This window comes from Alligator mississippiensis, chromosome 5, assembly GCF_030867095.1.
Source record: "Alligator mississippiensis isolate rAllMis1 chromosome 5, rAllMis1, whole genome shotgun sequence".
Taxonomy (NCBI): domain Eukaryota; kingdom Metazoa; phylum Chordata; order Crocodylia; family Alligatoridae; genus Alligator; species Alligator mississippiensis.
This window is the reverse complement of record NC_081828.1, coordinates 82,693,972-82,708,417: the sequence shown is the minus strand read 5'-3', so window position 1 is coordinate 82,708,417 and position 14,446 is coordinate 82,693,972. Positions and strand designations below refer to the sequence as shown.

Sequence of the window (14,446 nt, the reverse complement as noted above, 5' to 3'; positions counted from 1 at the left end):
AATTAAGTAGATAATAATGGGTCAAAAATTAGTTTATTCCTTTAGCTCCACCTCAACAGAAATGCAGGGGTTCCTGCCAGGTAGCTTTTTTTAAACTTTCAGAGTGTGGACACACAAGTGTTTAGAGCCTTTTCAAAAGGGGAACTTTCAAAAGGGCAGCAGCTTGTAAGTTTTAATGGCTGTGTGTGAATGAGCTGAGAACAGTTCAAATGTAGCACACCAGCACCAAGTTTAACCACAGTGTAGAAGTACTAAAGTTGAAGAGGCTATGCTGCGTTTGAATGTCTCAGCTCATTCACATATAACTGTTAGCTGTTGCCCTTCTGAAATGTTCCCCTTTTGAAAGAGTTGTTGTAAGGTATCCACACCCTTGGTTGAACCTTACTGATGATCCCTCAATTCAAGGATGATCTCTGTCACAACTCACTGATGGGTCTTGAGGTGAGTTAAAAGTCCAATCTTTGAGTCATAGATCCATCTGCAGAAGTTGCAGATCTTTACGTGGGGGCGGGTAGGCTACAGGCTGGGATTCCTCTCCTTCCACGCTCCTCTGATTTGAGGGCAAGATGCCACTTGGTTGAGGTTGTGGCACCACTGGAGTTAGTTGGCAGCCAACTCCTCTGAACTCCTGATGTTGGCATTCATTTTCTTGAGGTATGCCTTCACCGTGTCCTTGTAGCATTTCCTCTGTCCACCACAAGATCTAAGGCTGTTACTTAGCTGGGAGTAGAGCACTTGTTTTGAGAGCTGGCCATCCACACGCAGTGTTTGGTCCAGTGAAGCTGGTACTTGAGGATCACTTGACTCATTCCTGGTAGCATTGGCTTCAACAAGGAAGCTGGCATTTGTGTGGCAATCTTCCCATTTGATGTGGAGGATTTGCCAGAGGAAACACCGGTGATACTTGTCTAGGCTCTTGAGATGATGACAGTAGGTTACCCACATTTCACATCCGTAGAGGAGAACAGGGATGATAACTGCATTGTAGATCTGGATCTTGGTATCTTTCCAGAGATTGGGATAAATAAAGATACATAGAAGCAATTTTCCAAATGGCTACTTGTTCACTGGATCCTGTACGGGACTTCCTCATCAGTGTTTGCTCTGAGAGGTGGCTACTGAGGTAGAGAAAGTGCTCAACTATCTTCAGGGACTTTCCCTAAATGATAATTAGGGCATGGGGGGTCACATTCATGGCCTGGGGCAGACTGATAGAGTACTTCAAGTTTTTTGAGGTTGAGAAAGAGGCCCAAAGTTTGTTAGGCTTTTCTGAAAAGATCCAGTGTGGTCTGGAAGTTTTTCTCAGTGAGAGCAAGAATAGTGCAGTCATTGGCATATTGAAGGTCAAGGATGGGTGTTTTGATACTTTGGTCTTCAAGCAAAAACAAAACAGATTGAAGAGCCCTCCATCTATTTGGTATTCATTGTCAATTCTGAATGGAAGGTGGTCCTTAATGAGAACCAAGTTGACTGTCAAAAAAATGGAGAACACAGTGACTCATCTTTGCTTGACCTCGGTTCAGATGACAAACGGATGGGTCTCCAATCCACTACATAGAATGATCTCAGTCATTGGGTCATGGAGAAGTCTCAGGACTTTGATGTACTTTTCAGGGCATCCAAATCTGGCCTGTACTTTCCACAAGGCTTCACAACTGATGGAATCAAAGGCCTTATTAAGGCCAGTGAAGGTCCTGATGTTGTTCCCAGCAGTTTTACTGGACCTGATGGGCAACAAAGACCATGTCAGTTGCCCCACAGGATGGTCTGAAACCATACTGAGATTCTGGCAGGGCTTCCTCAGCAAGAGACAGAAGATGGCTCAGGAAGCAAGGATTTTCCCTGCTGTAAAAAGGAGGGTCGATACCTCAATAGTTCCTACATACAGACTTAACTCTTTTCTTGAAAATGATCATGATATTGTCATCTCTCATGTTCCTAGGGATCTCGTTATTATTCCAAATTCAAAGAATAAATTTGTGGAGTCTCAGTACCAGTTCTTTGCTACCAGCCTTGTAGATTTCAGCAAGTATGACCTCTGGTCCAGTAACTTTGTTCTTTGTTTCCTTGATAGCATGCCAGACCTGTCCTAGGATAGGTGGGTTGGATCCCATTTCAGTGTGTTGGGCGATGGACTCAATGATGGTTTCTGCCATAGTTGACTCACAGTTCAGGGGTGCCTCAAAGTGCTCTTTCCACCTACCTTGGATAGATTTGTTGCCTTTGAGGCGCATCAAGCCATTCTGCAATCGCAGGAAAGTAGGGCCATGGCTTTCATTGCCCAGGAGAAACTATACATGTCACTGTGCTTGCCTCTGCTCTACCAGGCGTTCTCGTGAGGCCTTAGCCCGGACTATCGATCTTGCCTGTCCCGGGCTTGCAAGTGGGCCCCAAAGGCTACTCCAGCTGACATCCGGCGATCCCCTTAACTCGCCTGCCACGACTTTGAGTGGAACCTCAGTGGAGGGATTCCCCTTCAAGGCAGCCTCCAGGGTCGTCACGCCTCTCGGCAGGCACTCATGGGGCTCCGACCTTCCCTACACCCCGGCCACTTGCCACCTTCAGTCGCAGGTCTTCTGGCCCTTTGGCATCCCTGGTTCCACTCAGTTTCTTCCCCAGGCTCCTGTGGCCCTCCAGCCACGAGTCCCAGTGTCCCTGGGTCACGGCTCAGGCGTGAAGGCTTCGAGGCCCTTGGTGCTAGATCCAACTATCCCGTATCCCTAGTGCCCTGTTCCAACCACCCTGTGACGTACCATGCGATCCCCACCACCGTGACTGCCGGAGAGATGCGACCAGTGGATCAGGAGGGCACAAAGGAATAAAGAGTGCCCTTAGCCTACGGTCCATGTGTTTTCCCAGTGCTTAGGTGCCCCAGCCCTGCTGCTTGCCCCACTTGGGGCTCCTATCTCTCCCTTAGGCTTGACCCTACTTGGGTATGGCGTCCCGGTCGACTCTTCTTGGGGATGTTGTGGGCCTGTCCACTGGTTAACTGTCCCTGCTTGGGGTCTTCTGCCGCACCCTGTGGCTATCCCTGTTTGGATTGCCGTTGGCTCTGCCCTCATTACCTCCTCTCCGGGCTTCCCTGTAGTTGCTCTTGCCTCCTCGGCACTCGTCTCCTCCTCTGCTCTTGCCACTCACCGCTGCTCCCTTTGTCAGCCTCCCTGCTGGCTTGCCAGTTGGTGCCTCCGCTGGCTCCACTGCCGGCTTCTCTGCCGGTGCCTCCATCGGTTGTGCTGCTGGCTTCTCTGCCGGCTCCGCTGCCTGTGCCTCCACCGGCTCTGCTGCCGCCTTCTCTGCCAGCCTCCCTGCCGGTGCCTTCGCTGCTGGCTTCTCTGCTGGCTCCGCTGCCAGTGCCTCCACCGGCTCCGCCCCCGTCAGCCCGAGGTGCCCAACGCAGCGACTGCGCCCTTTGGGTTGTGGGCTTCCCCGCCGAGCCTCCGCTCACCGGCTTCCTTCCTGAGCCTCCAGGGCCACCTTTTGTTTCCGCCGGGTGGCGTCTCCAGCTGACGTCACCCAGCCCCAGCTGAATATGAAAGCGGCTGACGAGCCACGTGGGCAGTTTCTCTGCTCGTGCCTTCTCGCTCCTTTCAGCCCCTGCAGATGGTAAGTTGGGGCTTTCTTCTGTTTTGGGTTGGGGTTCTCCTGTAACCCCGGCACCCCTGGGACAGTGACGTTTATCAGTATAGAGCTGGATCTCCTTGGCTTTATCTTGCCACCATCAATTTTTGATTTCCTGGATCTTCCTTTGAGCTTTGGCTTTGAGGAGCTGATGTATCTTTTTCTGCTGACATGAGATGTCATTTTGCCAAGCAGAATGAGCCTTTAGCTCTTCCAGTCAAGGAGGGTTAGATCTTGACTAGGTCTATGGGTGGTGTAGCCAATGGATTCAGCACAGGCCATGTGGATGGTGGTTTTAAACCCCTTCTGGAGTTCCTCAGTGTTGTGTTTGTTTGTGGACAGAGCAGTGAGCTTTTCATGGAGTCACTGTTGGAGATCCTTACTGACCTTCAGCTCTTGAAGATACTTGGGGTTGAGAGTCCTATGTATTGCTTTTGGGGATTTTCAGTGTTTTGAAGCAAGCCAGATGTTCATAATGGATCTGACAAGATGCTGATCTGTCCAGCAGTCATCAGTTCCTCACATGGCTTATGTGATATGGACATCCATTTCCTCGTGGGCTGTAATAACAACCTAGTTGAGAAGGTGTCAGTGCTTCGAATGACAGTTTCTCCAGGTGGTCTTGCATTTGTCACCCTGTCTGAAGATGATATTTTTGATGACAAGACTGCTCTGTGCATTTGCTTAGGAGAAGGGTGCTATTGGGGTTGGCCAGTCATGTGGCCCTGCCCCTCTCCACCAATCAGTGGAGGGTGGAGGCCAGACGATGGACAGACCTCTCAGCCAATCAGTGATGCGGAGTAGTCTTGCCATGGAATTGACTCCACACGCTGCGAGTGGCCCATGAAAATCCCTTTTGCTCACCACAACTTAAGTAGATCCCTAATTATATTTCAAAATTAAATAGAAGAAACCTTGTTCAGATAAATATATTCTGGGTGTTGGGAAAGTGTCCGTGTTATCATCAACTAAGTATTATTTGTAGTTTAATACCATTCTTTTAATGTGTACTGCTGCTAAAATCTTCTAATGCAGTGGAGATATGCAATAAACTCAGGAGTGCATTCCTTTATAGCTCCACTTCGTCATCTGTGCCTGCTGTTGAAGGGACCAAAGTAGAAGGCATGGGTATGTCTACCTGTGCCTTCTGCTAAGGGAGAGAAGGCTTTCTGTTACTGGAGGAGGCCTGTGAGTGTGCTGGCAGTTTTGCTGGCAGAACTTGTCTTTTGCCAGCAGAGTTGTGTAGTGTAGATTAGCCTTCAGTTATCACTGGATTTACCTTATTTTCTGAGCTTGAGTGAGTCAAACTAATGCATGTGAGTGAAGAGGCAGAGCAAATACCCTTCCTGGGCTAGCCAGTAACAGGTACTCTAGCAATACTCATTGTACTGCAGTCGTGCTCAAGTAGTAGTGGGTTAAATCAGGCCTGCAGGGTTGTGTCATCTGGTCTGTGGGGCTCCCAGGAGTTCTGAAAATTTGGCAGAGGTTGGGGCAGTGGCAGTGTTAATTGTGACTGCTTCTAGAGCTGTGAGAATTAACACTGCTGCTGCTGCTGCTTCTTACTACTAGACCTATGGGGAGCCCTGCAGGCCAGGTGACTTGGCCCCATACAATGAATCACACTGCCAAGCAGGATTGCTCTTGTGGCCAGACGGTGGCATGGGAGGCTGGAATGTTGAGCACCACTGGTTTACATACTTTAACTTGGTTTTTCCTGATTTGAGTCTGATGCAGTGGCTGATCATCCATGTGCTTGTCTAACTGTTGTGACATCTTTGTGATAGATTTTTTTTTTTTTGCATCAGCATGGGGGTTATAGGGGGGAGTGGGGAAGAAGAAGAGTTGCATCTGACATTGGCAAACTTAGCAGTGGTGTTTGGCAGGTTGCTTTCTCTCGTATAGAGCGGTTTCAGGGCAAGAAGAACAAAATTAATCCCTGGAGAGCCCTTCAGGCAAGGATTTGGAGGAAAGACATATGGGCAATATTGAAAAGAAATGACTAGCTGTTATAGGGCTGGTAGGTGTCCTCTATAGCTGTCATGTAATCAAGTCAGCAGTGCATCATGGTCAACTATGTCTAATGTTGCAAAAAAGCTAAGTGTTTTATTGATGTATACAAATTTAATTGTGCCACTGTTTTTCTCGGCTTTACATTTGTTTTTCCCCCTGACTATTGAAACCCTCTTTCTTAAAGCTTGGCAAAAAAACTATGTTGGTCCCTAATTTTTTTCCTCTGATAACTAAAATGAAATTATGTTAAAAGCCCTGTCATATAGAAAGCTTTTTTGAGTCGGCTCACTTGGGAGTTCAGACCAAATGGCAACTGAAAGACATTGGTTGCGTTACAAAGGTAATTAAGACAGTATGTGGTATACAGGGTAGCAGTAAGGGGTTCTTTTATACTAATGATCCATTAATTAGTGAAGGCATCCCAGCAAGTGTGTGGGCCTCTCAGGGATTACCTCTGACATTTAAATCTGATTGAGTTAAAAACAGTATAATTAAGATGGAATGGGTTTTTTCCTTCTGCATAAAGATTGTGGACTGATACATGCCAACAGTATTTTTTTAAACAATACATATGTTTGCATATGCCATACCATTTAATCTTTGTAGCTACTGGGTGTTCCAGATTTTTAAAATAAAATTATACATTCTGTTCTGATAAAGATGGAAAGATCTCTTTGTAACACCTCCTGAATGCAGTGATAAAATTCAATAGGAATGGTTGCTGTTTGAATTGATGATTCCAACCAGTCCTCAAACACTAAATGCTTTCTGGGACACATTAAATCTTTTCTAATTTGACAATCTTAAGTTTCCTGTTGTTTATTAAATGTATTAGCAAACAGATGAAACAAATGCTGAGAGTTGGTTTTGGAGGAGATTTTGTTCTAAGCCCTTTCACTTTTCATTTAATATGAACTTCATCAATAATGTCCTTTTAGGCTCAAACTGTGCACATTGTCATCCAAAGGGTGAATTTTCCTTTGAAAGTTCAAGAAAAATTTGCTTCAGCCATTCAGAACTTGTCGAAAATATAAGTTCATCACGGGGGCACAGAAGGGAATTGGTGAGGTTTTATTCACCAAGGCGCCCCTGGGGGTTACAAGAAATAATGGCCACAAGCTAGCAGAGAGCAGATTTAGACTAGACATTAGGAAGAACTTCTTCACAGTTCGAGTAGCCAAGGTCTGGAACGGGCTCCCAAGGGAGGTGGTGCTCTCCCCTACCCTGGGGGTCTTCAAGAGGAGGTTAGATAGGCATCTAGCTGGGGTCATCTAGACCCAGCACTCTTTCCTGCCTATGCAGGGGGTCGGACTCGATGATCTATTGAGGTCCCTTCTGACTCTAGCATCTATGAATCTATGAAAATTATTTGCTTGACCACTGTGCAGCTGTTTATCTAAAGACTTGTGTTAAATGCTTCTGTACTATTAGGAGAGTGACTCTTCCTGCTCAGTAACAATTAAGGTGTTGCAATTAACATATTACATATTAACCCGGGGTGGGCAAAATATTGCCCACCGCCCAGATCTGATCCGCTAACTGATTGTATGTGGCCCATGGGTCGGTGGCCACAAAGTCATGGGATCTGGCCTGTAGGGAGCCAGCGGTTCTGGCTGGCACATCGTGCTGGGTGGGCACATCCTGGCCCCATTCACAGCTTACACCAGCAACTACCCTGCATGCCAGAAGTAGCACCATTTGCACGTTGACATCAGCTGTGGATGCTGCCTGCAGATTCCTGCCAGGGATTGGGGCAGCTGCCCAGGACTGCAGCTGACATGCACTCACACAGCATCATCACCTACAGACCCAGGAGGATGCCCCAGTCCCCAGAGGGAGGTTGCTGCCTGCATCCACAGCTGATGCTGGGGCCCACCCAGCACCAGGTGTGTTCACCACTTCTGAGGCCCTTCTGGCTGCAACTGTGCAGAGCCTGCACTGGGGCTTCCCTGTGGCTCCTCCCTGCTGCTGCCACTCTGTGCCATCTCCAGGCCACCCCCTGCCCACAGCCCCATCCCACATAGGGAGGTTTGGTGAGCTGTTGTGGGGGATGGGAGGGGTTGGCCCTGCCTGTCCTGCAACAGCTCCCCAAAACTCTACGTGGCCTGTGGGCCCAAATAATTGCCCACCACTGTATTGGTCCCTCCTGTGCTAGAAAAATCCCTGACGCAGCCTGGCCACTCTGTAGTGTTAGTAAATGCCCCTGAAGTTCCCTCTACCAGGCTGGGTGAAAAACTTGCATACTATGGGAAACGGATATCAAATCAAGTGAGAGGATAGGAGGTATTGAACAGACAAAGAGGAAGGAATGGAAACAATTGAGTATTCAAGTACAGATCACTGAAGTCTTCCCATTTTTAGCACTTGCTGTGAGCAGGAGGAAACCTGGAATGTTTTGTGAGGTAGAGAGACTTCTAATAGTGTGGTTATTCATTATCCACTATTTCTTCTATTTGTCCTGATATCTTATCAGGACATAGGCTTATTTTGCATTTTTGTGTGTGTGTGTGTGTGTGTGTGTGTGTGTGTGTATTTCCACCATTAACATATTTTAGGCAGATCGATTACCTATATTTATATAGGTGTGTGTATATATATGTTAGAAATTATATATATGGGCAACAGATCTGCCTAAAATATGTTTATGGTGGGAATAGAATGTGTTTGTGTAGCATCTCAACAATATTGGGAGTGTTGTTAGGGAAAGAGTGGATTAGCTGATGGGCGTGGGTATGTCCACGTGCTATGCATAGAAGATATTCTGTAAGTTATGGCCTCTGGGGTCTGATGAAACTAAAAGTTTTGATTTAGTCTCTTAATAGAATTTTCTCAAGGTAGTGCAATGTAGTCTTACAACTGTAAGGTGAAAGATAAAGATAAAAGTACAAAATTAATTCTAGTCTGTGCGCACACACTTCTCTGAAAATATTACCATTTGTATTTTTAATCTGCTCAAAAACAACTATTAAACCCAAACAAAGGTGATTCAGCTGATCCTTGCTTGCAGTCTTATTTTATTGACAGCTCACAAGAAGTTAGCAACAGGATGTTCTGTAGTGCTGTCTGCACTAGTGAAATACTAAATTTGTTCTTTATTTACAAGTTGGTTTCATGTTTTGCTCAACTAAGCAGAGCAGCCTTTACGCATCCTTGTTTAGGCTGATTCTTCAACCTGTTTTGGCTCTCTTAACAAGTAGCTTATCTTATGTAAACATTTTAATTTTTAACATTTTCTTAATAAAGCTTTACATCTGTTAGAAAGGAACTTCAGTCTTGTATGCCCATATGCAGGAAGACATCAGAACAACTTCCTGTGGAGTAAAAGGGGCCACTTACCTTTTAATGAAGATGAACAACTTCAGTTTTAGCTTCCGCTTACCACAGGACAAGAGAAGGCACGCTGAGAGTTACCATGCATCAGCTTCTCTATAAGAATATATGCCCCCTTTTACCTTTTGGTGAATCGTTAATATTAGTCTAAAACTTATGGCAGATGCATTTTCATGTTTTGCCCGCTGTGCAGAATTTGAGGACAGTGTCCCCCAACTATGGCTTTATATGCTATGGTTTATTTTTGATATTGTGTATTGCTGCTCATTTTGAAGCATCCAACCTGAATTACTTTATAAATTTATTGATAGTCTGAACACTTCATCTGATGCAACTGCAACCACCTGTGGGGTAAAACAGCTATATGATGGTACTCAGGAACTCTGAATAAATATTTCCTTTTTTATTTAAACAAGGTTATCTGTGGAACTTTGTCTTGCTTTGTTTTGCTTTGTCTGGAGCAAAATTCAAGCAGCTACTTCCAACTTGCTGTATAGTAATAGTTTCATAAACCAGATGGAGTAAGATGCCTTCTATCTGAACTACCTTCTATTGTTTCTTCTGCTTTCACATCCTCAAAAGTGTGCTTTTTTCCTGAAAGCTTCTATTTATTTGAGTCTTGGTGCTGTCACCGTTAGCTAATGGAAACTAGCAGAAAGACCCATGAATCTAAGTCACCTTCCACAGACCAAACTCTCTACCCTTGTATAGGTCTTGGCTGGCATCAAAATTCTCCTTCAGAAAAAATAATTCCCTGCATTGTGAACTAACAGGTTATTTGGGACTTGGGGTTAATTTATGTAGATTAATTTTCACTGAGCAAACTTGATTGCACCAAAGGAAAAAAGCTGTACCTCCTGGTTTAATTTATTTACTGGTTTGACTGGCTGCTCTGTGTATCTGTATGTGGCCTCTGCCTGTGTGCGCTCTGGAGTTGTGGAAACCAAACAACTTTTTTCTGTTGGGATGCTTGGTGCATTACCTAGGTTTTGAATCTCAGCACCTTTCTAACATACCTGTATTTTCTGCCTGCTCGTCATACTTGCAGCCAGCCTCGTTATACATTCTTACTATCTGGGGAGAGGTGAAGATACAGAAGTCAGAAAATATGTACAGAAGATACAGAAATATGTCCTACAGTGATACTTCGAGAGAAGGGACTTGACAATGTCCTATACGCAGGTTAAAAACAGAAAGTGGCTTTTTGAAAGCCCTCCAGCCACGTATCCAGTTCTTCATGGACAGAATTTTGGCACAGGATGCCAGCATAGAATCTCATTTCACATTGGACATGACTGATGGCCTGGAGGAGCTCAAGGACAGTGGGACAAATGTGCCAAACCATTAGGAACTTGGTCTCTCAGGAGCCCCTGACCAAGACCATATACACGCTGACTTGGATGTGCCCATTACTAACCAACTTGCTTGCCCTGAGAGTACTTAACTGCCAGCAGCACATCTGAGAAAAATGTTAGGATTTTTGTGTCTGTATGCCAATTTATATAGCTGGCATTTTTGTTTTTATTCATGTTGCAGGACACCAACATCTGGATAAATCTATGGATGATATATCTATTAATGGCTACGGAACAGAATGGCTGGAGATATTTCCTTTGGCATCTTCAATCCAATGAATGGTGGATGCCAGGAAGAGTATTGACTCATTCTAGAAACCAGTTTGCTCTCCATGTATAGTACCCCCTCCTGTCACTGTTGGAGACAGGATACTAAGCTAGATGGACCATTGGTCTGACTCAGTATGGCACTTCTTATGGTATGTTCTAAGTACACTTTTCAGATTTCTGCTTCCCTGACCCTTCATATGCTCGGTTGATGACTGTTATCAGTGAAAATATTCCTTCTCTTTCCTGGTATCCACTATTATCCTTCTGATCAAACCACTTACCTGGTTTCTGGTCTAGTACTGTAACCCCACTATAATTAGCTGCTTGGCTGGCTGTCCCTCCTCCCGAAAATCCAGGGCTCCCCTTTCATGCTTCTAGCTAAAATAAATAGAATTAGAAAAATAATTTCTTAACGTAGAAAGGTGTTAATTGTGTACAAAGCCTTACTGTGTTGTGAAGTATGAGTTGAGTTTTGAAATATAGAGACGTAATACTAGAGGTGCACCAATGCATCAGTCTGATATTGAATCGGTACTGATATAAAGAAAACTGGCTGTATCGGATATTAGCCTGGTAAGGCCAATAATTTGGCCGATAAATGCCTATGCTGCATGTAGCTGCAGTGCAGCAGTCGGGCAGCAAGGAGCACAGCTGGCTGTGTGGAGAGCTGCCTCCAGTTGGGGGGGAGGGGGGCAGATTAATGCCCCTTGCATTAATCTGTCCCCCCAGGTGGGGGGCGGGGGGGGCAGAGCTGTGGCTTGTGGGGAGAAGGAGGCCGCTCCTGCTGCTGCTTGCACCCCAGGAGGGCATGGGGGGGAGGGGGGCATGTGACCCTTGGATCTGCGCAGGGTGGGGTGGGACGGGCTGAAGCTGGGGCTGCGCGAGGCTCTTCTCAGTGGGGGCTGGGCTCAGAGCAGGCGCCAGTGGTACTGGGAGGACGCTGCATCCACCCCAAATTTTGCCTCCGCTCCCAGAGCTGCTGCTGCCACCAGCCACCTGGTGCAGCCGCAGCTCAATGCCCCGCCTCCACCCACACACCAGAAAAAGCCAGGGCTGCAGCTGGCGGTGACAGTGCTGGGAGTGGAGCAGCGGCAAAATTCGGGGTGGATGCAGCATCCTTCCAGTGCTGCCGACTCCCACTCCAAGCCCAGCCCTCACTGAGAAGAGTCCTGCACCGCTCTGGCTACAACCTGCCCTGCCCTGTGCAGATTTTGGGGGCACACCCCTCCCCTGTGCCTTACTGGGGTGCAAGCAGTGGCAGGAGCCACGTCCCCCTCCTCATGAGCCATGGCTCCAGCCTCCTGCCCCCTCCCTCACCACAGGGGGCGTTGATCTGTCCCCCCCATGCTCATTCCCTCCCCTCTCCCCCCACCACACCAGACTTACCAGCTGGAGGCAGCTGTATTGGAAATTGGGTTGGTATAGGCTGATACGCCTCCTTAAATATCAGCTATTGGCATCGGCCACCAAAATCTCTATTGATGCACCCCTACTTAATACAGAAAATCAGTACAAGGTTGTTTACAGCCTCGTTTATTAAAAATCTCATAATGGTGTTTTTCAGTGAAATTTGTAAAAGGCATTGCAAAAAATAATATTTATATAAAAAGGCTTTTCAGTAGAGGTGCACCAATACATTGGTTCCTATCAGATTGGCACTGATATAAGGAAAACTGACAGCATCTGCAATTAGCTTTTTTGGGGCTATGTAGCTGATAAATGTCCCATGCATGCGGGCAGCCACAGCACAGTATACAGGTGGCCAAGAGTGCAGCCCAGCAGTATGGAGAGCAGCCAGGTCCAGTTGTTAAGTCTGTTGTGAGGGAAGGGGTGTGGGGGAAAGGGGTCGATCAAGGCCCCAGCGATGAAGGAGGAAGTGGGGCTGGGAGAGGTGCTGCACAGCCAGAGTGGGGCTTGGGATGGAGCTGCGAGCAGCTTGTCCAGGGGGCACAGGGGCGGGGGGGTGGTTCCCACCACTGCACACACCCAAGGAGAGCAAGGGGCACATATGCCCCCGGCTCTGTGCATGGAGCAAGGGCGGGCTGCTGCTGTGAACTAGGACTGGGGTGGCACTGGGTTCTTCCTGTCAGGGAGGCTGGGCCGGGCTGTGCTTGGGGCAGGCGGTGGTGGCACTGGGAGGGGGGCTATGGTGAATTATGGGATGGCTGCAACTCCCCCCATAGTCCCCTCCAAGCGCTGCCACCTGCTGTGAGCACCATCCAGCCCAGCCCTCTCCGCAAAAAGCTCAGTGTGACCCCAACCCCAGACTGTGGTGGCAGCCTGCCCTGGCCCTGTGCACAGATCCAGGGGCACACACCCCACCATTTCCTCCTGGAGTATGTGCAACAGCAGGAGTTGCCCCCCCCGCCCCGTGCTCCCCAGATTGACTGCAGGTGACTTTGTCCCATGTTCTTCCCCGGCTATGCAGCACCTGCCCCAACCCCACTCCCTCCCTCGCCCCAGGAACCTCAATCTGCCCCCCCTCCACACCCCTTCCCCGCCTCATCTCCACAACAGACTTACCAGCCGGATGCTACTCTCCAAGCTGCCCGGCTTCATATTGGAGATTGGATCAGTATTGGCTGATATGGCTCATTAAAGATCAGCCATTGGTATAGTCCCAAAAAATCTCTATTGGTGCACCCCTACTTTTTAACTGGGAAAAACTTAATTACCATACTTATCTGATTACAAGATGAGGTGTCCGATTCCCCCCCACCCCGCACTCCAAAGCAGCATGGAGAAAAAAAGAGCTCCTTATCTTACATTTGCACACAAGGAAGTTGCATTAAATGTATTGTCTGTCTTTGAACTGCTGCTAAAAACATTGTGTGCTCAGTAATGGAAACCAGCTATGAGGTTGATTAAATGTAGCCAACACTGAGCATGACTATAAAGTACATGGCCCATATTGAGCAAACATGCTGATGGGAACCTACCACAAGGATAGGATAGTGTCAGCCATTTGAATAAGATATATGGTAGTGCCTGTTGAGCGCACTGGAGTCCCCCTCAGCACTGACTCTTGTTCAAGTCATGGTGAACCACTACATTGAATACATTTTGACTTCCTCTTCATTCCCACGTCTGAGCTGCGCCTTTCTTATTTCCAATGATTCTTGTTTCTTTGCCGGCCTTAAATGTGTGGCAAACGTCACCAAGCAAGGCCCCAAACAGTTGACTCAAATTCCCTCTGTTGCCCCCTCTCTCAGCATGTCACATCTGATTAGAGGTAAAGCTAGACCAGTTTGCTCTAGGCCTCATCTGCATATAATTTTTGGAGGATCCCAGGACTCATGACAAAAACACCAAGTTCTAGTCATGAGTGGGGGGCTAATTATCACACGTTTCCTTTATGGATCCTTTATCCTGGTGGTATCTGGATTTACATGCACATACTGAGTATTGCTGAGCTGTGGAATCACCCTGGCTTGACATTCTGTTGACTCTGCTGGGACCCAGGCCAATCTAAGGTAAATTACGATTTTTTTGGCTTTGGGCTAATATAATGCATAGTTGGAACTATATATAAAGTAGGTGCCAAAGTGCTACTTAAATGTATTTATGGAGTCTGTGTGCTAAAACTTGTAGCAGCTTCAAAAAAGTTAAAATGCATCAATTCTGGATGGGCTAAGTACAGATAGTCATAAAGCATGAAGCTGAATATGTTCAGTCTTCTCAGATTAGTCTAAACTGTAGATTGAACCAACAAGCAAGTGAACATACATTCATTTTTGATTCTGGAAATGCAGCCACATGCCTGCAGTGGCCAGGCCATATGCCTCCCTGCTTGGCTGGAGCAGACAGCTTGGGCCAAGGCTAGCCCACCCACTTTGCAAGGCAGGGGGAGAGGGAGTTTGTGG

At 47.0% G+C, this 14,446-nt stretch overlaps 1 protein-coding gene across 2 annotated transcripts in view; it reads left to right on the top strand.

The window, feature by feature from the left end:
• The window catches only part of ERP44 (endoplasmic reticulum protein 44), a 130,929-nt gene that overhangs the window by 9,089 nt on the left and 107,394 nt on the right, over positions 1–14,446 (top strand). Inside the window, exon 1 of one of the 2 annotated variants that reach the window (XM_059728552.1) lies at positions 10,703–10,732. The exons of the other annotated variant lie outside the window; for it this stretch is intronic. Coding sequence (XP_059584535.1) covers positions 10,718–10,732 — 15 coding nt within the window. The 5' untranslated portion in view covers positions 10,703–10,717. Of the gene's footprint in view, positions 1–10,702; positions 10,733–14,446 lie in introns of those variants that run through there. 2 annotated transcript variants of the gene reach the window in all.